Source organism: Cynoglossus semilaevis, chromosome 1, assembly GCF_000523025.1.
Source record: "Cynoglossus semilaevis isolate Cse_v1.0 chromosome 1, Cse_v1.0, whole genome shotgun sequence".
NCBI lineage: Eukaryota > Metazoa > Chordata > Actinopteri > Pleuronectiformes > Cynoglossidae > Cynoglossus > Cynoglossus semilaevis.
Window position 1 is genome coordinate 23,963,899 of NC_024307.1, and position 23,403 is coordinate 23,987,301.

The 23,403-nt window shown below is 39.9% G+C and overlaps 5 protein-coding genes across 8 annotated transcripts in view; 2 read left to right on the forward strand and 3 right to left on the reverse strand.

The window, feature by feature from the left end:
• LOC103386630 (uncharacterized) overlaps positions 1-12,942 on the reverse strand; it is a 14,745-nt gene extending 1,803 nt beyond the window's left edge. Inside the window, exons 1-19 of one of the 2 annotated variants that reach the window (XM_008321022.2) lie at positions 12,784-12,942; positions 12,652-12,707; positions 12,479-12,568; positions 12,258-12,385; positions 12,048-12,185; positions 11,906-11,977; positions 11,653-11,823; positions 11,472-11,568; positions 11,190-11,404; positions 10,956-11,109; positions 10,683-10,891; positions 10,492-10,609; positions 10,215-10,420; positions 10,028-10,145; positions 9,776-9,948; positions 9,599-9,690; positions 9,411-9,529; positions 9,187-9,321; positions 9,016-9,113 (exon numbers count right to left, since the gene is read on the reverse strand). In XM_008321022.2, coding sequence (XP_008319244.1) covers positions 9,067-9,113; positions 9,187-9,321; positions 9,411-9,529; positions 9,599-9,690; positions 9,776-9,948; positions 10,028-10,145; positions 10,215-10,420; positions 10,492-10,609; positions 10,683-10,891; positions 10,956-11,109; positions 11,190-11,404; positions 11,472-11,568; positions 11,653-11,823; positions 11,906-11,977; positions 12,048-12,185; positions 12,258-12,385; positions 12,479-12,568; positions 12,652-12,707; positions 12,784-12,806 — 2,361 coding nt within the window. In that variant the 5' untranslated portion in view covers positions 12,807-12,942 and the 3' untranslated portion in view covers positions 9,016-9,066. Of the gene's footprint in view, positions 1-9,015; positions 9,114-9,186; positions 9,322-9,410; positions 9,530-9,598; positions 9,691-9,775; positions 9,949-10,027; positions 10,146-10,214; positions 10,421-10,491; positions 10,610-10,682; positions 10,892-10,955; positions 11,110-11,189; positions 11,405-11,471; positions 11,569-11,652; positions 11,824-11,905; positions 11,978-12,047; positions 12,186-12,257; positions 12,386-12,478; positions 12,569-12,651; positions 12,708-12,783 lie in introns of those variants that run through there. The other variant, XM_008321013.3, reaches the window with a different exon arrangement.
• On the forward strand, positions 2,950-6,845 carry LOC112487726 (uncharacterized). The gene is made up of 19 exons (XM_025060001.1): positions 2,950-3,104; positions 3,175-3,305; positions 3,393-3,520; positions 3,595-3,735; positions 3,808-3,879; positions 3,971-4,141; positions 4,225-4,321; positions 4,391-4,605; positions 4,684-4,834; positions 4,902-5,110; positions 5,188-5,305; positions 5,374-5,579; positions 5,647-5,764; positions 5,834-6,006; positions 6,072-6,160; positions 6,228-6,349; positions 6,413-6,562; positions 6,653-6,677; positions 6,728-6,845. Exons 1-19 carry the CDS (start codon positions 3,052-3,054, stop codon positions 6,756-6,758), a joined length of 2,400 nt encoding a protein of 799 aa, XP_024915769.1. The 5' UTR covers positions 2,950-3,051; the 3' UTR covers positions 6,759-6,845.
• Positions 12,943-13,092: 150 nt separating the features above from the next.
• On the reverse strand, positions 13,093-18,397 carry LOC103386730 (uncharacterized). Its single transcript, XM_008321135.3, has 16 exons — positions 18,156-18,397; positions 17,596-17,685; positions 17,331-17,455; positions 17,114-17,257; positions 16,819-16,869; positions 16,486-16,647; positions 16,107-16,203; positions 15,798-16,015; positions 14,878-15,028; positions 14,572-14,798; positions 14,365-14,482; positions 14,049-14,263; positions 13,859-13,976; positions 13,620-13,783; positions 13,437-13,534; positions 13,093-13,365 (listed from the first exon to the last, which is right to left on the reverse strand). Exons 1-16 carry the CDS (start codon positions 18,169-18,171, stop codon positions 13,242-13,244), a joined length of 2,118 nt encoding a protein of 705 aa, XP_008319357.1. The 5' UTR covers positions 18,172-18,397; the 3' UTR covers positions 13,093-13,241.
• Positions 18,398-20,719: 2,322 nt separating this feature from the next.
• sst5 (somatostatin 5) lies at positions 20,720-21,353 on the forward strand. Its single transcript, XM_025061628.1, has 2 exons — positions 20,720-20,848; positions 20,895-21,353. Exons 1-2 carry the CDS (start codon positions 20,720-20,722, stop codon positions 21,150-21,152), a joined length of 387 nt encoding a protein of 128 aa, XP_024917396.1. The 3' UTR covers positions 21,153-21,353.
• A 329-nt stretch (positions 21,354-21,682) lies between these two features.
• Positions 21,683-23,403, reverse strand: part of trip6 (thyroid hormone receptor interactor 6) — a 7,541-nt gene continuing 5,820 nt past the window's right edge. For all 3 annotated transcript variants that reach the window (XM_008321033.3, XM_025059451.1, XM_025059448.1), the window contains one exon: positions 21,683-23,352. In XM_008321033.3, the coding sequence (XP_008319255.1) occupies positions 23,221-23,352 (132 nt within the window). In that variant the 3' untranslated portion in view covers positions 21,683-23,220. The remainder of the gene's footprint in view (positions 23,353-23,403) is intronic.

Consider the following 23,403-nt stretch of genomic DNA (forward strand, 5'->3'; position numbering starts at 1 on the left):
TCATGAACAACCTCAGTGATTGTGTGACCACTTGAAGTTATAAAGGGAACTCTATACATGTGTCCATTCAGCTGAACAGCAGTCAGTTTTACATCTTCAGGAACATCTCCAAGGTAGATGGTGAAGAACTGATCCTCAGGAGAAGTTTGGTCATCAGCAGAAACAGGTCTCGGCAGCAGAGGACTGACGAGCGTCCTATGAGATCTGACCCTGGTCTGCGTATCATCCTCATCCAGCATTGTTTGCTCAGAGTAGAGATTGAAGATGTACAGTTCGTGGAGGTCACCAGACACCAAACTCTGTTAATAATAAGTAAATAAATAATTAATAATGGTAAATGTTCTATGATGATGGAGGGTTATGGAGGGTTAGGGTTAAAGATCTATGATCTTTAACCCTAACCCTCCACTTTTGAACTAAAATATATCCTATTAAGTTAGTTAAAGGGGATATATTTCATGAAATTTGATATGTTACTTGATGTCTAGAGTAAATGTTACCAACATGTTTTAATACTCATGAAGTAAACGGTTTTACTGTTAGGAGTGGTAGTATGGGTGGAGGTATCCCGGCAGGGGCTAAGTATTATTGATAGAATTTTTATACATTTCCAGATTTCATCAGACTATAAAACATCTACTCAGCAGTCAAAACTGACACTAGGAGTAGGCAGAAATTACAGGGACACAAATACGAACCAAAAAGGTCTCCTTTAAGTTAGGGCTACTGAAATATATATTCCTCATTGCTCAGACCTTCCTGTATCCTCCTTCAGTGTTATAAGGAATGCTGATCTCCAATGTGGCATTGAGCTTGTCCACAGAGTAGCCTCGCTCCTCTGCGGTCCGTCTCTCCAGGAGTTCACCGTTGAGTCCAAAGCTGATCTGTGAGCCATTCACACCAGAGACAAGTGCGTGTAAAGCCTGTGGAGTTTTCCACACTATGGAGCCACTGACAAAGGATCCCTCATCTGTGGAGGAGATAAGCATGACTCATGTTACATGTACAGTGAATGAAGAGGTTGGAGAACGTTGTTATACCAACCCATGGAGCAAGCAGCTACAAGGTCAACCATGAGGACAAGCCAACTTTGGGTGGAGAACAGTGTTGCATGGACTACCTCTACTGGAACACCACTGACCTACAAAGACTAAGGTTAAAACCCACTTTGAATTTGTTTGTAAAGACAAAGTGCAAAGGTTTACCTCCTCACTGATGGAGTAACACTGTCCATACAGTGCCCGAAACACCAGCCGTCTGTCCGTCAGGTTGAACACGTAGCCATGTTTACGAGCATCAGAGAGGTTCATGGGCCTCAGCTGCTCCCCTGCTTTGTGAAACACCACCTGCCAGTCTGAGGTTGATGAGGCTTTGACCTAGAGATAAATTAAAAGCAGCTACTAGAAGTTCATCGGAACAAATATTAATGACACATGGATGTACCTACAGGTTTTACTGCACTGTCGTCTCTCTCTGGTGCAGAGGGACAGGGCGCATCAATCATCACAGACACCTAAGGAAAACAAATTCATCAACAAATGAACCTATGAGCTAGAAGCAGAAATAAACAAATCTAACTCACCTCCATATAGTTGACCTCACAGCTTATTTCTCTGGGAGACCAGGTGAGAGGGAGAGAACACATCTTGTTCAGGGTATAGTGGACTTCCTCTCCAGATTGGGTGGTAATCAGGTTAATGTTAAACGTAAAAACTTTATCATCCTGGAGCAGGACAGTAAATAATGTGTTATATAATAAATTAATGGGTTCAGAAACATTCTAATAGACAAGTACAGTATTTAGTATTGTACATACTTTGTTGTCAGTGTGACAACTAAAGTAAGACGCTCGTAGCTCAACAAGCGCAGGCAGAGGGATGACGCTGATGGTGTAGCCACACTGTGCTGCATACTGCAAAGTGATTGGGTACACACCTGTTCCATCTGGAATACATGGAAAGTCTTCCTAATTATGGCTCAATACAAAGACATGCCAAAGTCCTGATGAACAAACTGATCCTACAAAGATTTACAAAATAGTTCATCTTCATTTTTTTGGTAGTTCCTGATCAATTCCTTCAATTGTGTCATGTGTTGGATAAGACAGTTTGAATTGGGTGAAACAATCATACCAACTAAAGCTTACTAGTGACCCAAGAACAACTTTTTGAATTTGTTTTACTACAAAAAAAGTCTGAAGAATAAATTCAAGCTTTATTGGAAAGAAAAAACATAATTATGAATGAGCTCCATAAGCCAGCTCTGAAGTCACGAACAGAACGGTGTGACTCACCAACAGCTTCAAAGCGGGGCTGCTTCCCAGTGAAGTTAAGGTCAACAGCTATCATAAGATAGCCATCATGACACTCCATCCGATGTACTTCTGCATCAACAACAACAACAACAAAAAATTTGAAAATGAAATAAAGTCATGATCTCAACAATTCTTACAAACTTGTAAAGAACCATCAAACTACCTTGAGGGATGTCGGCAGGACATGCAGGCAGCCACACAGACAGAAGCACGACCAAACTGCAACAAACAAAATTATTATTTAACAAGCAGAAACTTTAATTTAAATGATAAAACTAAATCTCAAACCAACTTACCAGAAAAAACCCCAAAAGGACATATTCACTGTAATGTTAGCTGTGTCTTACGCTAGCCTCACTGCTAGCAAAACTACACAGGCCACAGGTTAAACTGAACCACTTGCTTGAACTCCTGTGGTCACCATGTGGTACCTTCTCCATCACTCCTTTTCTCTACCGCATTTAAAAGATCACTTCCTCATCCTGTGTTTGGAAGGAGGCAACTTTTAACTTTCCATCAGCTGACGATGATTGTTTTGATTGCCTGCTAACTAACAAGGTCCACATGTGGCTGTGTCTGCCGAGAGCTTCTGATTGGTGGGATCATGAAGTAGCCTATAAAAGATGGCGAAGAAGAAACCACCACATGGTGTCAGAGTGACCAAGATTTGTTAAGGAAAGTAATTTACTTTGGCCTGTGTTTGTCAGCAGGTGTAGTGTGCTAGCATAGTAGTATCTATGCTAGCTGTAGACACTGCTAACACATCAGTGACTATGGCTTTTAAGTTTGGGTAATTAACTTGTATAAGTTAAGTTTCCTTTTTTTTTAAGCATGTGACTAATGTCCTTTTCTTTTTGCAGTTTAGGTTTGCTGTTGTCTGTGTGGCTGTGTACAAATTGTCATCCCATTCACATGGACTGTCATGAGCGTTTCCTCAGGATATCTGTTGATCCTGCTGTTGCTGGGAATGACCCTCTCTTTGAAGCTGTTGGTGAGGCCAGCAGGATTTACTTTGAGGGAGCTTTTGTTTTGTTTTTGTAAAAAGTCAAACCAATGTTTCGTGCTCTGTTCTACCCAGATGGAGCAAGTGTGTATCCTATTACAACACAGTATGCTGCAGTGTGTGGCTACACAATAAATGTATGCCCTTTAAGTGGCTTTGTGTTCCTCAAAGCTTCCTACTTCAGCTGTCACACTGAAAACCAAGTGGGTCCAACAATGGCAAATTTCACAAATTGAATTATATGGAATGTGACTTTATTTTTCCTTCTGTATTTTAGGTTGATGAAGTGTTCACATTCTACTTCAACCTTAAAGTAAACCCTGATGGAAAGGAAGTAACCTATTCTTTGAACAAGACATGTTCTCCGAGTGTTCCCTGGTCGGCCAGAGAGGTGACCTGTATGATGAACTACATGGAGGTACACACTGTTGGTTACATACTCGTACAACTCGAGTGTCTGCTGTTTCTCTAACCTTAAAATCCTTTCTAGGTGTCAGTCAGCAGTGACTTGGTGTGTCCAACTGGGACAAGAAAAGATGACTGGAATGCTGTTATTCAAACTGTGTGTTATTCTTGGAATATATTTAAACATTCCATTTTTTTTTCTTTTTAAAGAATGATTTGGTTTAAATAATCTTAACATTTCCATCCAGGCTTACACCTCTGCCACCTCCGACTGGCAGGTGATGTTCCACAGGGGTAAGGAGCACCTGCAGCCCACAAGGCTTTCTGAAGCCCATACGCAGGGCTACATGTTTGACTTGACTGAAAGGAGGCTTGTATTTCGTACACCATACGGGCAACCAGACTCGTATAGCACCCAGGTGAAAAGTCTGCCTGATGGCACTGCAAATGTAGGACTTTTGTAAAAATATGAAGTCAAGCTTTCACTGGAAACTCTCTCCAGATGAGTGGTGTTCCAGTAGAGGTGGTCCATACCACTCTGTTCTCCAGACAAAGCTGGGTGGTCATCATGGTTGACCTCGTGGCTGCTTGCTCCATGGGTCAGTATAAAGTAATTGACAACTAACTACTATTTGTCTGTTTTTAACTCTCACTCTTACTGGTAACAGATGAAGGATCCTTTAACAACGGCTATATAACGTGGGAGACTCCTGAGGTGCTGCACCCCCTGGTGTCTGGTAACTACAACACCCAGGTCAGTGTCGGTGTCAATGGTGAACTTGTGGAGCAGTTAGTTGCGGAGGAGCGAGGTTACGTGGTGGAGAAGCACAATGCTACAGTCATGATTAGCATCCCTTATAAAGCTGATGGAGGACAAAGGAAGGTGGGAATAGAAAGAAGCACAACTTTTGTCTTGAAATGATGATGGTAATAAAGGTGTCTTCCAACACTTGTCTTGCAGAGTTCTGTCATGGGTGACTTGTATGAATATTATATCTTCCCCCTCTATGTGGAGCAAATCTCAGAGGACGAGGATCACATGTATACACGACTAAGATTTGACAACATGCTGGTCACTCCTCTGCTGCCACGCCCTGTGTTTACAGAAAACAGTAAGTTTACTGCAGAGTCTCTTTTCCAGTTTTATATTGACATGACTTAAATGGCTTCAAATTTCAGGAACAGTGCTTGAAGACCGTGTGTTCACCGTCTATCTTGGAGATGTTCCTGAAGATGTAAAACTGACTGCTGTTCAGCTGAATGGATGCATATATACAGTTCCCTTCATAAATTCAAGTGGTCACACAATCACTGAGGTTGTTCATGACAACCACACACACGACTACACTGTGCAGGTGCCGTTTGATCATCATGTGGTCACAGAGCAGGTGAAAGACCTTAATTGAACCTTCACTGTGATTGGTTGTCCACCACTGGGTTGGTAATCACATCTATGGTCTCCTAGTTCTCTAGAGAAGATGAAGCCATGAAGGTCATGATTGACATCAACTTCACACTGACAGTTCTGCCAGAAAATGAACATTTTTACCAGCACACATCAGTCTACACACTTAAAAAACCTTGTAAGTCATGAAGCTCATTGATCATAACTGCAGTGTTGAGCAGAGATTAACTGTACTGTATCCACCAGCTCCTCCTGAGTTTGAGGCCAATTGTTCAGAGACTGGAATCATCTTCAAGATGGACCATCGACCTTTTGACTACCTGTGGTTCATCAGTATTGGCTCAGAGCGTCTGACACCAGAACTGGCCGCTGAGCACAAGTACAACATGAGGAACGACAGCCAGAGTCTGGTGCTGGAGGTTCCACTATTCACTGATGGATATCAATATAAGGTAGGATGGAGGAAACTGATTTAGATATTAAGGAGCGACAAGGTCATAACATGACTTTATCTTGCAGGATTTTTCCTTAAAAGGATTCCTTGGCACTTTTGAAATCCTTGTCAGAGACCATGAAATGTCAAATGTCCAAGGCTCAACTGTGAAGACTTGTCCATTTACTGCTCCAGAAATTATTGGTAAAGACATGCCTGTGCTGCTGGGTTTTATTTTGTGACTGTTGTATTTAATAAGACGTCTCTTTACAGCCTGTTCCACTGATGGCATGATGGCTGCAATTGTTGACTTGTCTCAGTCTGTGGCTAATGGAGGGATTCCTGCAAGAACCAACCTTGTGGACAAATACTGTGGACCCAAAGAAGCAGATGACACCAGGATGCTTTTCTCCTTTTCACTCAACAGCTGTGGGTCCATTGCCAAGGTAGTGCAAATCTTTACAGCCCTACATTTGGTGTTTCCCACTTTAATTTTTTTTTTTTTTTACAGCTTGGAAAGGACTATGTGACCTATGAAAATGAGATTTTCATCAATGAGCTTCATGCTCCAAGAAATCTATTTGGCTCCACCTATACTGGGTAAATCCTAACCTTCCTGTGTGTTGTTGATGAACTTCACACTATTAATGAGACATTTGTCCTGCAGGATTAAACTACAGTGCACATACCCATTAGCTGGACTCCATCGTCTCTTCTCCAAGTACAAGTTTGAGTCTGACACAGAGGGCGTTGGTCGCATTGTACGTGATGGTGCACACTCAACAGAAGGTAAGTGTCTCCCTGCTCATGCTGCGGTAAACAAACAAAAACATAATTGAAGTCTTCTCACAGTGGTCCAAAAACCCATGGAGATCACTGCAGTGCTGCAGACTCCTGTGCCTGCTACCAGCAGACATACAAAACCTGTACTGAAACCTGCTCACCGCCCACCTATCGGCTATCTGATGGTGCCAAGCCTCCTAAAAAATCTCTCAAAGAAAGGTTGGTGCTTGAATTTTTTTTGTTTTTTTTATCCAAACCAAATGTCAACTGCAAGATGCAAGTTCTGAACTTTTTCTTTCACCCCCACAGGAACTGTGGGAGCTTCACAAGTCAATAAGAATCCTCACAGATTTGGAAAAATGTCTGTAATGTTTTGATTAAACTAGAGAATCCTCACAGATTTGGAAAAATGTAAAATGTCTGTAATGTTTTGATTAAACTGATTTGCAAAAACCCATCCTTTTTGTTCTTTTTAACTTCAGTTACACTAATGTATATCATTTAACTGCTCAACTAAATTGCACACTTTGGTCAGTTTTGGTTACTGTTAGGCCATGATTACATTATTTTAAATCTTTGAACTGCACGTTTCTGCAGTGATGTCCCCTTACACTTGCTGCCAAACCAACTAATGCCACTACATTTGTTTTGGAAATCACCTGAATCTGTTATAGGGGCATTTCTGCAAGATGAAGTCCTGCTGCATAAATCACATGTGCTAAGCTGTGGCATTACTTGATATTAAACAAGGCAAAGTTTAAGCATAAGCATCAGTGCTGCACATACCAGTATTATTAAATGCCACTATAAACAGTTTGGTCAATACTGCCTGATTGTATTATTTCTGAAGCAAATTAAAAGTAAATCACTGTCCAAATACTGCAACTCTATATGCACTTACATACCTCCTGTCTCTGTCAAATAAAGTATTGATGTTTACATCCCTCTGTGCAACAAACTGCCCAATGGTGAATTCCATTACAATTGAATCTGAAATTATCTGAACCTATGGACTTGAAGATGAATTTTTCCACAATACCACAAAACCTTTAACTACTGTCTGTATCACCTTTCCATCCATTGATATAGCTACATCAGCTGTGCCAGCACATGTCAACCACATGTCAAATTAAGAGCTTTGAGTAGTGATTCCAAAACAACTGTCAAAGTTCAAAGTCTCACTTTGCAACTTCATGGCATTAACTTCCTTATTGGCACCGATAACTGAGTTCACCATATGAAATGCCTGTGGACAGAAAGTTTTAGAATCCAATCTCTCTAGCATGTCCAGGCCACTACATAGTAAGAGCATAAAGCTATGACTAAAACTTCACCCATAACTCAAACACAAACTTGGGGTTAGGTGTTAGACAGCCATCCAAGTGCACATCCAGCTCCTGTCCATCCTGAGATTTTTTGGCAACCACAACAGTGAGGTATTGAAGACATGCAGCATTTCACAGCTAACACTAAGCAAATTATGCTGGCAATGTTGGATGTAATAATTCCTCTGGCCCTAACTGACACCCAGTTCATGCAGACATGAAACAAGCAGAAATTAAACAAGAATCTCACACCAACATCGGATTACCAAACACAATCTGAGCCATAGATTGCACCCACACCACAATAGATGCACTATCACACAATGGATGAATGCAGTTTGTTGGTTACACCTACACTTATTGTTCCAAACACTATTTTGTTTTTTCCAACGTCTCCTAGAGGTAGGGTTACCAAGTCCCATCTCAGCTTAATACAATACAGTCAAGGTTCCATATAAAATGCCTGACAATTAAGTTTCATTTTTGATTCTACTACAGAACAAAGTGCGTTCCTTTTTTTTTTATTATCATTATTATCATTTTTGATTCTACTACGGAACAAAGTGCGTTCCTTTTTTTTTTAAAGGGACTGTTGCTACAGTATAGGGTCAATACAAGGCATTTCTGTATGTAAATGACCGTAACCCTGCACAGACATAGTTAAACAGGTGTGATTTATCATCCTGCATTACTTACCAGTGTGTATACATCAGTGACTGCATGTTTGATATTTAGGTTTTGTACTTGCACACATTCTGAATTTCATTCCTACAACAGAATTTACACACACACACACACACACCTCTAGGATGGGTCATCAGTCATGTTCCTGGGGTCATCAGGAGTTTCAACATCATACCCCCTCACATGCAGGGTATAACCCAGGCAATGTGTGGTATGGACCCATTAGTGTTGGCATCATTAATAAACGACACCAAGTCTTGAACAGCCTGTGGACATCTCTGAGGTCCAGTTGTGATTTCTGATCACCATATGGTGACCATCTGGTCACCATAGCATATCATCTTAGACCAACATGAAGTCAGATCAGAACCTTTGTAGCATGTAAACTGAATATTAGAAAAGACTAGAATTGGTATGCAGCCACTGCCACAGACTTACTGCTGTTGTAGGATATTAAGCAATGTAGAGCAGCATCAGTGTTGAGATTAAACTGACAGTCAGGCCAAGCAAAAGCTAGCAGGGATTGTGTTGAAACTCTAATAGACTTAGTGTTCAGAAATCTGTTGTGATTCAATATACAAGTGATGTGACTATATGCAAATATTGACAGTGAAAGCCCATCGTACTAGTTGCTGTATATAAGAAGTCCCACATTGTTAAAAGTTAATTCAGCAATGGCATTAGAAAAGACTTTATTTCAATGTTTTTTAAAAATTACAATCCATTATATCTGACTTGCAGTTGCGTTGCTCCTCTGGTTCCTGAAATCACACTGAGATTAGAACATTCCACTTCACATACAGTATGGACAATTTCCCAAAATATGAAACTTACCTTTTGGAAGATTCTTTACAAGGCTGGATACTCTGATGTGCTGGGAAGGAGGTTGTTTGACAAAAGGTCTTGTGTGTCTGACAGCAGGTCCTGGAGTCTGCAGCACCTCATTAAAGCCAATGGGTTCCTGTTGAACTGCAGCACAACACCAGACAGTTAGTGAAGCAACAGGTTTGTATTTTTTTTTTTCCTCTTTTCAAGTCAACCTAAACTGAACCCCCTACCTTCTGGTGATTGTGCAGGATGCACAATCTGGCCGACTCCCTCCGTGTCAGAATCAAACTTGTACACAGAAAAGAGACGATGGAGCCCAGCCAGAGCATACGTACACTGTAGTTTTACTCTGGAGAATGAAACCATTTTAGTACTAGCTTTTCAGTTAGGAGTAAAAGATGTTGAATTCAAATTTTACCCCTGAATGTTGCTGGAATCTGATGGATATTTTAAAGCTTGAGTCTTCGTGCTGAAAACCACATTCTCGTAGGTGACATACTCCTTACCAAGCTGTTTAAAAAAAAAAAAAAAATTAAAGCAGCTTTAATTGCGGTTGTGATAATTTTGTGCTATTCACTTTTAAAATCAGCACAACCTTGATTATGGAGCCACAGCTGTTGAGTGGGAAAGAGAAGAGTGCCCTGGTGTCATCTGCTTCTTTGGGTCCACAGTATTTGTCCGCTAGGTTGGTTCTTGCAGGGATCCCTCCAAGTGCAACGACCCAAGATAAATCAACCATCACAGTCATCATACCATCAGTGGAGCAGGCTGCAGAGAGTTCAGTGTTTATATAGACACTCCAAGTACAAATTCTTGCACAACTTTGTTATGGTTTGGTTTTTCTTACCAATAAACTCTTTCGGCGAAAATGGACACGACTTTGTGACCTGTGTCTGGACATCTGATGTTCCATGATCTCTCACGAGGACTTCAAACGTGCCAAGGAATCCTTTTAAAGAAAAATCCTAAAAAAACAAACCTCAATGAGTTTGGTACAAATATTAATGTATACAGTCAAATTTCCTCCATCCTACCTTATATTGATATCCATCAGTGAATAGTGGAACCTCCAGCACCAGACTCTGGCTGTCGTTCCTCATGTTGTACTTGTGCTCAGCGGCCAGTTCTGGTGTCAGACGCTCTGAGCCAATACTGATGAACCACAGGTAGTCAAAAGGTCGATGGTCCATCTTGAAGATGATTCCAGTCTCTGAACAATTGGCCTCAAACTCAGGAGGAGCTGGTGGATACAGTACAGTTAATCTCTGCTCAAGTGTCTAGTGAGTGAGTGAGACGTACTGATCAACTTACAGGCATCAGTTAGTGCATAGACTGATGTGTGGTGGTAAAAATGTTCATTTTCAGGAAGGACCGTCAGTGTGAAGTTAATGTCCAGCATGTGTTTAATGGCTTCATCTTCTCTGGAGAACTAGGAGATAAAGATGTGATTACTGACCTCACACACAACCAATCACAGTGAAGGTTCAATTAAAGTCTTTCACCTGCTCTGTGACCACATGATGATCAAACGGCACCTGCACAGTGTAGTCGTGTGTGTGGTTGTCATGAACAACCTCAGTGATTGTGTGACCACTTGAATTTATAAAGGGAACTATATACATGTGTCCATTCAGCTGAACAGCAGTCAGTTTTACATCTTCAGGAACATCTCCAAGATAGACGGTGAACACACGGTCTTCAAGCACTGTTCCTGCAAATATAGGCGTTGAGAAAATGTCTTCAGTGTGAAACTAAAAAGTCTGCAGTGAACTTACGGTTCTCTGTAAAAACAGGACGTGGCAGCAAAGGAGTGGCAAGTGTCTTCTGGAAGCGTAGCCTGGTGTTGACATCGTCCTCATCCATTGAGATTTGCTCAACATACAGATGAAAGACATAATATTCATACAGGTCACCCATCAGGTGAAGACTCTATAAGAAAGATTAATTTACAGTTATGCCTTTATCACCACAGAGACCATGAATACTATATAAAAGTCCCTCTCACCCACCTTCCTGTATCCTCCCTCAGCATTATAGGGGATGCTAATCATAACTGTAGCATTGTGCTTCTCCACCATGTAACCACGCTGTTCTGCAACTGGCTGTTCTTCAAGTTTACCATTGACACCGACATTGACCTGGGTGTCGTAGATACCCGACACCAGGGGGTGCAGCATGTCAGGAATGTCCCACATTATGTAGCCATTGTCATATGATCCTTCATCTGTTAAGAACAACAAGTAGTTTAAAAACACAAATACATTTGCAGCAAAAGACCAATGAGTACTGACCCATGGAGCAAGCAGCCACGAGGTCAACCATGATGACCACCCAGCTTTGTCTGGAGAACAGAGTGGCATGGACCACCTCTACTGGAACACCACTCATCTGGAGATTGAACATCAAGTCAACTTCCTATGTTGGATTCAATGTTTTCCACATCCAATAGTTAAGAGAAGTATTAGTGTTCACCTCAGTGCTAAATGAGTCAGGCTGTCCATACGGTGTACGAAACACAAGCCTTTCATCCATCAGATCAAACCAATAACCCTGCTTACGAGCTTCGGAGACGTTCATAGGCATCGACTGTTCCCCTGCTCTCTGAAATACCACCTGCCAGTCAGATACAGCTGAAGTATATGGCTGTAAAGGATTGATAAAATAGTCATTCCAGATTCACAGGGCAGCAAAAACCAACTTAAGATCAATTCATGTTCAAACATACAGCCCTCAGGGCATCATTCCAGTCGTCGGCCATCTTCACAGAAGAGCAGGTGACTTCATTTCTCAGCGACACCTGGACAAAGATCAGTTAATTAGAACATTTAACACAACTGAACATAATATGATGTTGAAGTTGTACTTACTTCCATGTAGTTGACTTCACAAGTAATCTCTCTGGGAGACCAAGCAGCAGCAGGAGTGCAGGTCTTGTTAAAGTTATATCTGACCAAATGTCCATCATGTGTCACAAGTAAGTTGAAGTTCAATTTGAACACTCCATCCTGGAAGGACAAAGAAATAAATATAAATAAAACCTGCAGAGCCAGAAGATTCTTTCCAACATCTGCTTTTACTTTGTTCTCAGTGTGACAACTGAAGTAAGAGCTTCGCAGCTCAACAAGGCCAGAGAGAGGGAGAACACTGGCAGTGTAGCCACACATAGCTGCATACTCCTCTGTGATCGGGTGGATGCCAGTTTCATCTGAAAAAAAAAAACCAAAAACATTTAACTTAAGCCCAAAAATAGACAGCTTTGAATTTTGAAGACAATAGGCAACTCCACTCCTGAACTTACCAACAGCTTCAAAATGCACATCCTCTCCTGCAAAGGCAAGCTCAACAACGGCCCAAACGTAATGATCTCGACATTCCACCTGATGTACCTCTGAATATAAACAAACCGTCAGGATGGGACAACCACTACTACTATTACTGTAGCAAACCAATGCAAAAATAAGTACATCTCACCAAAAGGGAGGTCATCACATTCTGCTGCTAACCACAGCGAAAAAAGCATGGCCACACTGTTAGAAAAAAACAAACAGTGTCAATAGCTAGACTTGAAAAACAGAACTTACCATATAAAATAAACTCACTTACCTGAAGCAAATCTCAAAAGCCATATTTCCTGATGTGTCAGCAGTGTCTAAAGCTAGCACAGATGCTAGCAAACTACAGTTGCCAACCAACACAAACCAAGGGAACCACTTAAAAAGGCGATGCAGATTACAATAGAACCATGTGCTGAGACAGCAGTGGTCTCTGCCAGCTTTTTAAGTTGTCTGAACCAACCAATCAGATTTCAGGAGACACTGCAACAGGTGCAGCTCATTAGCTAACTGTCATCCCTCAATCTACTACGTAAAGATGGTATGTTATATAAATACCATTTAATAATACCAATTATCAGACATTTTTAATTGCTATTTTAAATAACCCAGACTTTATTTACCTCACATGGCCATTAGTACATTTACAGTAAACAAACTAAATATGTTTGTCATTTTAATAAATAAATGAAGTGACTATCATTTGACATCCTAAACACTTTTGGACAATCAAATGCTGCTCTTCGTCTGTTTGACTGGTATGATTTCTGAAAGGTTCATGGCTGAGTTGACAGGATACTGGACTGTCAGGGCACTGCTGTCATTTGCAGGATAGCGACACTGGATGGTTAGTCTGAAAAAGAGAGGAATGATGCTGGAGAGGAATTTATCTTGTGTAAAACACATACTGTGTAGTTTTCTCACCTGTATGGTGAATCTCTGTGGATAACAGGATCATACACAGGGAGAAAATCTTGTTTGTAGCTGATTTGGTTTTCATAAACCAGAAACTGTCCCTCAGTCTGAGGAGCATGTGATGATGAGATTGAAGCACAGCAGAGGTCAAAATGTTTATTTGAAAAGATGAATGATCTGAGTCAAACTCACAGTGACAGTTGTCCCACAGGAGTCCAGACTGAAGCTGAACAGAGCTCTGCTGCTGTCTGTCTGCAGTGGGACACAGCTGGGGTCTAAGGTTCTGTTGGGCTGAACTGGTGGGATGGTGTGGGTGGTGTCGACCACCGCCACCATTCTCCCTTGTGGCAAACACACTATCAGAGGTTCAGAGAGGATGATGTAAAAGCCACAACATGGAAAATTTTAAAAAAAAATATTCACAGATGTACCTAAGAGTTCCCTGACAGGAAAGTTGCAGTTAAAGTCAAGACTGGCCAGTATTTTCAAAGACACTGCATCCACAAGAAACAGTTTTATTCCAGCAATGACACCCCGCAGTGTGAGCTCCTACAAAAAAATGCAAACACCATTTTGTTTATGCCCTTACAACAAAGCTGGGTGTTGAAGTATTATATTCACCTCAAAGCTCAACACAGGGCTGTACATTGGAATCTCCACTGTTACGTAGAGCTCTCCTGTCTCCACCACAAACCCACCCATCTCCGCCAGCTCCCAATCTAATCTTTGGTTTCCCAGAAACAGCTCCCACTGCAGCTGTGTGTGTGCTCCGTGATGTAACAGCACCAGTAGGCTGCTATCTGTGCACTTCCCCTCCAGCTTTGGGGAACTGGGAGCTAGCATGTATTCAAGAGAGAAATAAGATTAGAGTTTTATTATGCTATTTTATCTCCATGAAAGGCCTAAGAAAACAGATGACATCAGATCAACCAATCACCTGTATATTCAACACTGTGCTCTACTTCTTCTTGGTGATAAAAGACTTCTCCACTGGGAGAGATGTTGAAAGTAAAGATGAATGTGAAGCTGTACGTCTTAACACCGCCACCTATAAACTGAAATTATACAGCATATAATTTCAAATATTATTGTTTTTGTGAATGAGGAAATAAAACAGACAAAACTGTTGAATCTAAACTATTACCTCAGGGATTATTTTAGGGTGTGACAAAGGGAAACAGAGCTGGAAAGTGTAGCTGCCAGTATTGTTGGAGAGTTTAGAAATTACAAAGTCTTTGTCATGCTGTGGATGGTGGCTTGATGTCCAGGTTAAAAGGTCACCTCCACTTGTCAACGTCACCTTCTCGAGTGAGACGTCGGGAGCGAATGGACCCAGAGTTGCAGAGAACGAGTCATTAGATGTTGTTCTGTCTAAGGAACGAGAGAAACAGTTGCATATATTTAGTAGGATGTGGTCATTTTGCAGGTACATTTCTCATCAGTTACTCACTTCTGTTTAGGAAATGAGTTGCAGGAATAAGAGCCTTAAGACGCCTGAAGATGCGAAGCTGTGTCCAAGGCCAGTGTTTGTTTTCCCACTGACTCATGATGGACAGATCCACAGATATAGACTGACTGTACCGTCCTTGCACAACAACACTCTAAAACGTTTAGGGAATATTCAGTGTGATTACAGTGCAATTATTTTCTTCTTTTTACACACTTCCTTACAAATGAAAACATCACAGTCTGCTCCCCTGCAGTGTAAATTTCCACTTCTGCTCAACCACTCTTCCCCCTCATCAGTGCAACTGCTTCCACCTGCTTTCCAGCTCCAATCAAGCCAGTATTTAAACAGCTTACTCTTTGCCAGACTATCCTTGCTGTCATGGTGATTTACCAGCACTTGTTTACGAAATGCCCACCTTACTAGTACCTCCACCACTGACTCTATCTCAAGATCCACTGTCCAGGCTGTGTTACACCTGTAATTAATTTGCTCTATTTATTAAAGAGAAAGTGAGACCTGGTTTGTTTGTGCTGATATTGGGTATAGATATTCTCCATACTGTCCCAGTATAAAGTCGTACAGTTTTTTTCAATTACGAAATGCCCACCTTACCAGTACCTCCACCACTGACTCTCTGAATCTCAAGATCCACTGTCTAGGCTGTGTTACACCTGCAATTAGTTTGCTCTATTTATTAAAGAAAAACTGAGACTTGGTTTGTTTGTGATATAGATATTCTCCATACTGTCTGTTATATACAGTATAAAGTCGTACAGTTTTTTTCAAACTGTGGTATGTGCACCACAGGTGGTACTTGGTTTCTATCTCATGGTACATGGTGTAAAATGTTCAACAAGCATCACAGTAATGCATTATGCATATTTATTAAATTAAACCCCAGATGATATAAATGCTAATACCTTTACGTGTACACCGGAGGCTCCTGTGGGAATCCTGACCTCCACTCGCCGCCTCTGCAAGCTAATTTTGTATCCGCCTTGTTCAATGTCAGATTCACTAAAGGCTCTGCCGTCAACTCCAAATGTCACACCTTTGTACTTAAAAAGCCCATGAACAAGAGGAGAGGGTACCAGAGGGAGGGTCCACAGCAGGTCAGACTGATCAACTGTCGCATCATCTGTGGATGTGAAAGGGAACGTCAAGAAGATGTTTGATCTGTTCTGAATACAACTGACTAAACAGACAATTGGAATAAAAAATGTACTAACTCAGGGTGCAAGCAACAGTGGCGTCAATAGCTAAGAAGCTGCTGAGGAACGGGTAAAACACAGTTGCACTGACAAGTTCCAAATCCACTCCACTGTCCTGGCAAAGACACAAAAGGCCAAATGTTTTGTGTAACTGGGTGATACACGTCTAATACAATAAAATACTACTGTATACAAGTACCTTGATGATATATGAAAAATTAGAGGAATAGAGGCAGCGGAAGATGAGAAAGGAGCCACGAACTGAGATGTGGTAGCCATGGGGAGCTGCCTCTGTCCGGGGCATCACCGTGTCCTGGCAAAGACACAAAAGGCCAAATGTTTTGTGTAACTGGGTGATACACGTCTAATACAATAAAATACTACTGTATACAAGTACCTTGATGATATATGAAAAATTAGAGGAATAGAGGCAGCGGAAGATGAGAAAGGAGCCACGAACTGAGATGTGGTAGCCATGGGCAGCTGCCTCTGTCAGTGACATCACTGTGGGGTTCTCTTGATGTTGGTCAACTCTGTGAAACGTCATAGCCAATTCTGTCTAATGGAAGGCATACTATCAACTTAATTCCTATTTAAAAAATTCTTGTAATTATACAGTGGTGGAGGACACATTACCTGTCAGTTTTATGACATAAAACATCTGCAGGGTTACATACTACAATTCCACACACGGAAAGTCGTGGAGAATTTTTAGCTTTTTAGCACTAACCTCGTCATTCTTTTCAAATGCCTCTGTTTGGACAGGCAGCTTAATAGAAACCTATGACAAACAAATGCATACAGAATAAATCCCTACTCACACACATTTATCATATCTTTGCTAGGCCTTGAAATATGTATGAAAAAAGTCCAAACACATTTACGAATATCTTCTTCTTGCGTCATGCTCAACTGTATTTAAGTTATTTGTGCTTGTTTTTGTTAACTTATCCTTTGATTCAAAGTCTTAAATAAACTAAGATTTACTGTTTTTTTTTAAATTGACAGTGTGATGTATAATTCACCTCCATGTAGTTTTCTTCACAGACAATTTCTCTGCTGCTCCATTGCTCCCTTAGAGTGCAGTGGAGCTGGAACGGAAACAGCTGTACTTTCCCATCAGAGTGGAGTTCCACCAACCAGACATGAAGGTGATAGTCAGTGGCCATCTGTCCAAGGCAGGGTGAGAATCTTAGCTCAAGGGTAAAATTTTGTAATAAACAAAATTTTAGCAGACTGCACCTGAATATAGACGTGACAGGCCTGGAAGGAGGCACGAAACACCAGGTCTCCTCTGTCAGTGATCAGAACTGAGTAACCACAGCGTGCAGCCTGATCATCAGAGAGAATGTGGTATCCATGCTGGTCTGTCAAAAACAGAAATTTACAATTTATTATGAACACTTAGCAACTTAAATGTTCAGTCAATAACTGTTGATATAACATATCTATATAACACAATAACATATCACACAACTATATGAAGAGTGACAATTGGCAACATTACCTTCAAAATCAAAGCGGACCTCTGAGTTGGAATAGTTAGATTTGACAGAAAGCCAAAAGTGACGGTCAAGACATTTTTTTTTAAACATTCCTGAAATTACAGTTATTTGTGTTAGGTCAGAATTAATTTTGACATTAAATCAAACATCAAACACCAAACACAGAACAGAATATTATTCAGTGTTTTACAAACTTAAGACCATCAGGAGTTCTAAAGTTCATCTTTAGAATGGTCAATATAATAGTTTCATTATGTATGTTTTTTTTTTTTTTTAAATACGGTAACATTTCATAAAGCCATTGCTGCTTTTTAAAGCATGGGTTGTCACACTTTGTCACATTCTATAATCGTCCTATGACCAATATTTTATTCACTGCGACCTTTTCACTTTGCCCTCCTCTATGTAAATAGTGTGGACACTTTAAAACACGTTGAAATTACTTTAAATTGTTTAAAAAAACTTTAAAAAATACTTTTTTATTGTTTTATTTATCTTATTCAATAGTAAATAACAACAAACATTATAATTTATAAAATATAAACGGTGCGACAATACTTACTGTTAGCTGTTAGCATTGGACTGAAGCCAACAGTGCAAAGTAGGATCAGGAGCAAAACCAAGCTAAAATAGAATTCATTTAACGTAGTATTCTACGCTTATGACAGTATTTTAATGTTTTGCTTTTAAACCAAGCATCACACAATATGAAATTTTAAAAAAAGTATTTCTTTAAATTGCGGTTTTAACTTGTCAATATTGTTTACCTTGTGAACGACGCCATATTTGAATACCTCACCTGTTTACTTAATTTAAAGGAAAGGAAAGGAAACCCACTTCCGGCTTTACATGGATATGATTATGTAACATGAAACGCACACGTTTTGTTTTATTATATCTCATATAGTATATAGCATATAGTGCCGTCAGAGTGATTTTATTTTTTTATTTATTTTTTTTGCTTACACGTGTTGTTGAAGTGGACAGGAAAATTTAAATGTTTTAAAGGTACTTACCAAGTTCTTCGGCATGAAGTATAATCATATTTACTCATATAGCAATAACATTATCCCCACAAACAACTGAATCATGTCACGCGAATCATTTAAATCATCTAGCAGGATCAATGGTTACAAATTAGTTTAATTGAAATTATTAAGGTTTAGGGAACTACAAAAGGCGACATCACAGTGACACTTACTGGTCATAGGATAGTACAGCAGTGTGATTTTATGTTTTCGTGTTGCATTTTACAGCATATCTTGTCAGTAATGCTTACTATAAAGATAATTTGCACCTTACTATAATTTTCCCTTCATATACTATTGACAACGTTGTAACAAATTATCTTTATTAAATCCATACTTGTTTTGAGTCGTAAATGACACAAATGATGGAACTTACATTCAAATCTGTTCTATTTTTCAGTGTGTAGTCTACTCTTCTAAAGTATTTTTAGATTAATAAGCGCGGATGTAATTGTTTAATATTAACGTTAATAATTCACAAGTCTCCTTTACTTCTTCTTTTTTACCCAGAACCATGGTTAATAATGGATAGTGGCATTTACTAAAATTAAATACAGAAGAAAGTTTAAAGACAAAACAAAACATTTGGCAGTGATACATAAAATGAAGGATGAATCATCAAGCTATAATTAACCACAGGTGAAGATCTTTAATAAGCCCTGACAAGCTGTTGACACAATTATCCATCATGTAGATGTGTGTGTGATCTGTGTGATCATCACAGCTGGGATTCTCTTCCTCCCTCTCCTCCTCCTCGTCCTAACCACAGCTGGATTCCTCCTGTCAACACATCCTCTTGTTTCCTCACTGCACCACAGAGAAACACAGTCAACAGATTTATGAGTGAGCGTCCTGTGGAGAAGACATAGGAAGCATTTGTGCAGAAAAGGTCAGGGTCTATTTAAAGCAGGAAAACACTAACATGATAGTAGTTTTAATGGAGTCAAAGTTCATCAGGAAGAGGAAATCCGGAAACAGTTTATTGACCCAATTTTAACCATTGTGAATCAAAATGCATTCATTTTCTAATTCTTTAAAAAACTAAACACTGTTTAAAGGTACAAGTGAGAAAGAGGTTACCAGTTCAATGAGAAAAAGTATAAAGACACTTGTTTTACGTTTTATTTGGATATTTATCTTACTATGGTCATACTCCCGGGCTAACTTCTTGTTATTAATCCACATTTTTACTTTGTATTTTTGTATTATTATTCCATGGTAAATGTGTTGCTTTGTTTCATATTGTTTGATATTTTAATGTATTAATTTTAAGAATGCTTGTATGCAAAACCCCAACTGGGGCAAAAGCCACGTCACATCAGTTCCATTCTTTGTATTGGATAATGTTAACTGAAATGCCCCTATGCAGTTTATTCTATTCTAAACTAATTCCATCTCAATCCATTTTTAATTATCATAATAAATATAATATACTCTAATTCTCTAATATTCTAATCTTGAACATACGTTAGATTTTTTTTTCTTTTTATCAAAAACATTTACATTCTAATAGTTTACAGCTCAAGCTAAAATTGTATATATTCAAATAATATTATGACATTTTTCCATAAGGGTTCTCCCTGTTTTGTGACACCTCACACTGAACTTTTGACCATTTGGGGCTCCCAGAAGTTGTATGAGTGGATTTTGAATTGTAAACTATTGTGCTTGTTATTTCCACTGGTTCAAAGTGACAGCAGAGTGAGCTGCTGCACTGGATGCCTCTGTCCAGGCAGCCTCATTAACATTTGAGTCACACCGTCCAACAGAGAAGACATGAAGTCCTGTGGTGCGGCACATCTGCACAGATAACCAGAGTCGACAGAAAATGACTATAATAGTAATCCTTACAATAAATGATCCTGTCCAATCACAGCTCTTCTCCTCCTCCACCAATCACACCCCTAATTTGGTGTGAGAATAAAATAAAGTGATGAAGACACTTTTTATCAGATCTTTACTTTAGCACAAAACTCCTGACGACCTTCAACCCAGGAAACACCTTCCTCAGACAGGATTGACATTTTGGACTAATAGAGGAATTTTTGTAAAAAAAAAAATTATATCAGGAAGACATTTTTTGGGCTTGAATCTCAAGATGCTTCCCTCTCAGATGCATGTTCTTCTGGTGGTTCTCTTTCCGTCTGTGCTTCTACTCCATGTCAGCTGTGTTCCACAGAGACACATGGAGACAGAAGCAATAAGGGCAGAGCTTATGAACGACGAGGTAAGTCACAGATACGCCTCAACTTTAAGAGGTTCAACAAACTGAGAGAAGTATTACACTTTCTTTCTCATCATTATCAAACTTTTTCATCCTACAGGATCACTTGTTGAGGTTAATGACCAAGCCGCTGGCAGAGAGAGTTGTGGAGAAGATGCTGGTCAAGCTGGAGGAGGATGAAGAGGATGAGGAGAAGACAGGAGCCGGGGAGAAGAAGATGATGATGCAACGACATCCCACTCAATCGCAAAGGGAGCGAAAAACCGGCTGTCGTAACTTTTTCTGGAAGACATTCACGTCGTGTTAATGAAAAACGTGCTGGCGACGTCCTTGTTCGTTTTGTATGAACAGGAAAATGTGGGATCTTACTGTGGTTGTAATTGATGCTGAAGTGTTTCTGGATGATGTCACAAACATAGTAATGCATGTTTTTAAACTGGCAAGACCATCCAATGAAAAATAAAGTTTCTAATTTAAAGAACACATTTCTTCACTCATCTGATTTGTATATTTTATAGATGTGTCTTTAAGTTGTATTATTAAATCTTGTGACATTGACGTGGAGTTTGGCAACTGAGAGGATTATTAGGAAAATTATACATTTGCAAGCAGCAAATCTGACAGCAAATATACTTTCAGTTTTTGGTTAACTTATTCCTGAATTTAGAGGTAAACATGTTAGCAAGAACATTCATTTTCTAAATAAAAAAAAAGCCTTTGGATTTGTGGGCGAGAGGGATATGTGGATGATTTGAGCCTGGGATTGAACTCCAGACCCACAGCTGCCTCATAGAAAACACAGAAATGTCGGAGAACAACAGACAAACAAACCGTAGATGAATTTGCAGATATTTTAATATTCATCATCAATAATATGTGGCTACAAACCTGTGTAAAGAACAAAAACACAGTTGGGTTCACACATGCAGAGAACCGTTTTTACCTCAAAATCCTTTTCATTTGGTAGAACTTGACCTTTTGATCCTTCACTTCAGTTTGAACCAACGGGTGGACTGCGGCAGCATGATCTTTCTGATCTACCAGCTTAATAATTCACAGCTTTTTGACAGAGTCTGGGTGTGACCCGGATGAGTTGACATGATTAAGAACGACACAAGCAAAAACGTACACAAAGAGTTAAACAAACCTAGTAACGTGATCAGGTTCTGCCAAGATAAAAGCAGAATTTACCTTTATATGTGATGATGGTTGAGAAGACTGAATGACATCCTTGAGGTAAGGATTATTTTAGTTTTTAGCCCTTAAGTTACACATGAAAACAAGAGGATGGAATAAAAACACAGGTGTTTATGACAGTTGTCACATAAACAGGAGCTTCAACGCATCACAATGTGAAACTCTGCCCTCATGTGTAGAATAATAATTAAAAAAAAAAACATTCTTAATGTCACAAATGTACTTTTTTGAGTTGTTATGTTGAATTATGTTTTTACTTTTTAGTCTTGTCACATGAGGCCTGAGCTTCACACAAGAGGAAAGTGACTGATACCCTGTGTTCCTCAGGACAGAAGACAACATTTGACTTCATTGCACCGGCGTCTTCGAAAGTAACAGTCAAGTATTGACCAAAACACACATAAGAAACATACAAAAGTAACATGATTTTGTATCAATGAGCTTAGCCAGACCAAAGGCGAAAAAGAAAACAAACTTTGAAGGCTTAAATATGTTTGAGCAACTTCATTCTTGCGTTCAGCAAAAAAGAAAAAAATGGATTTGTTGTTAAACTGTAAAGTTCACACAACACATTCTTTGTGTCTATATGTCTTGTGCTTTGAAGGCTAACAGTAGGCTAACCCTAACCACCGCAAAGACTCACCACACCACATGCTTTTAAACCAAATCTTTCTGTTATGTACACTCACAGTTGTTAAGTGTTATTTTTCACACACTTGTTATAGACGTACAGCATTTAGATAAGTCATCATCCTGACTATTACTCATGTCACCTTTTCCACCAACTACCTGTTTTAAGGCTGACATTTCTGATAATAGGTTAATGGATGTGTGTGAGCTGCCCTGTGGCCAGTACCAGTATAGGTTCATGGAGTTATAGAGTGGAGCCCAAGCTGCCTGCAGGTCAGGCTTCTGTTACATTAATACTGAGCAGAAATAAAGACGCAGGGCCGCTGTGTACCACAAATGTTGATGAAACATCAGAAACAAATATCACCAGAGAACCCAGGTTTAAATAAATGCAAAAACGGAAAATGGACAACTGTGATTGAAAATACAGGAAGAGACCAGCAGGGGGAGCTACAGACCACTTGTTTAAGCCAAGGTCCAGAGCAGGCAGGGGAAAAAAATCACGTCTCTACAAATAAAGGCTTAATGGTTGAAAATGAAGGATTTGTTTAGCAGTCAGTGGAGATTTTGGCAGAGAGGTCCTGGATGCGGCGAGCGCTGCAGCTCTTGCACAGGATGTGGCCATCCAACGGGTAACAGCCCCGACCCTCGCCTTCAGAAGACAGCAGGAGGCCGCATTCCTGAGGAGCAAAGACACAGACGGTCCAGTCACTTCAGCTGAACAAATCTCA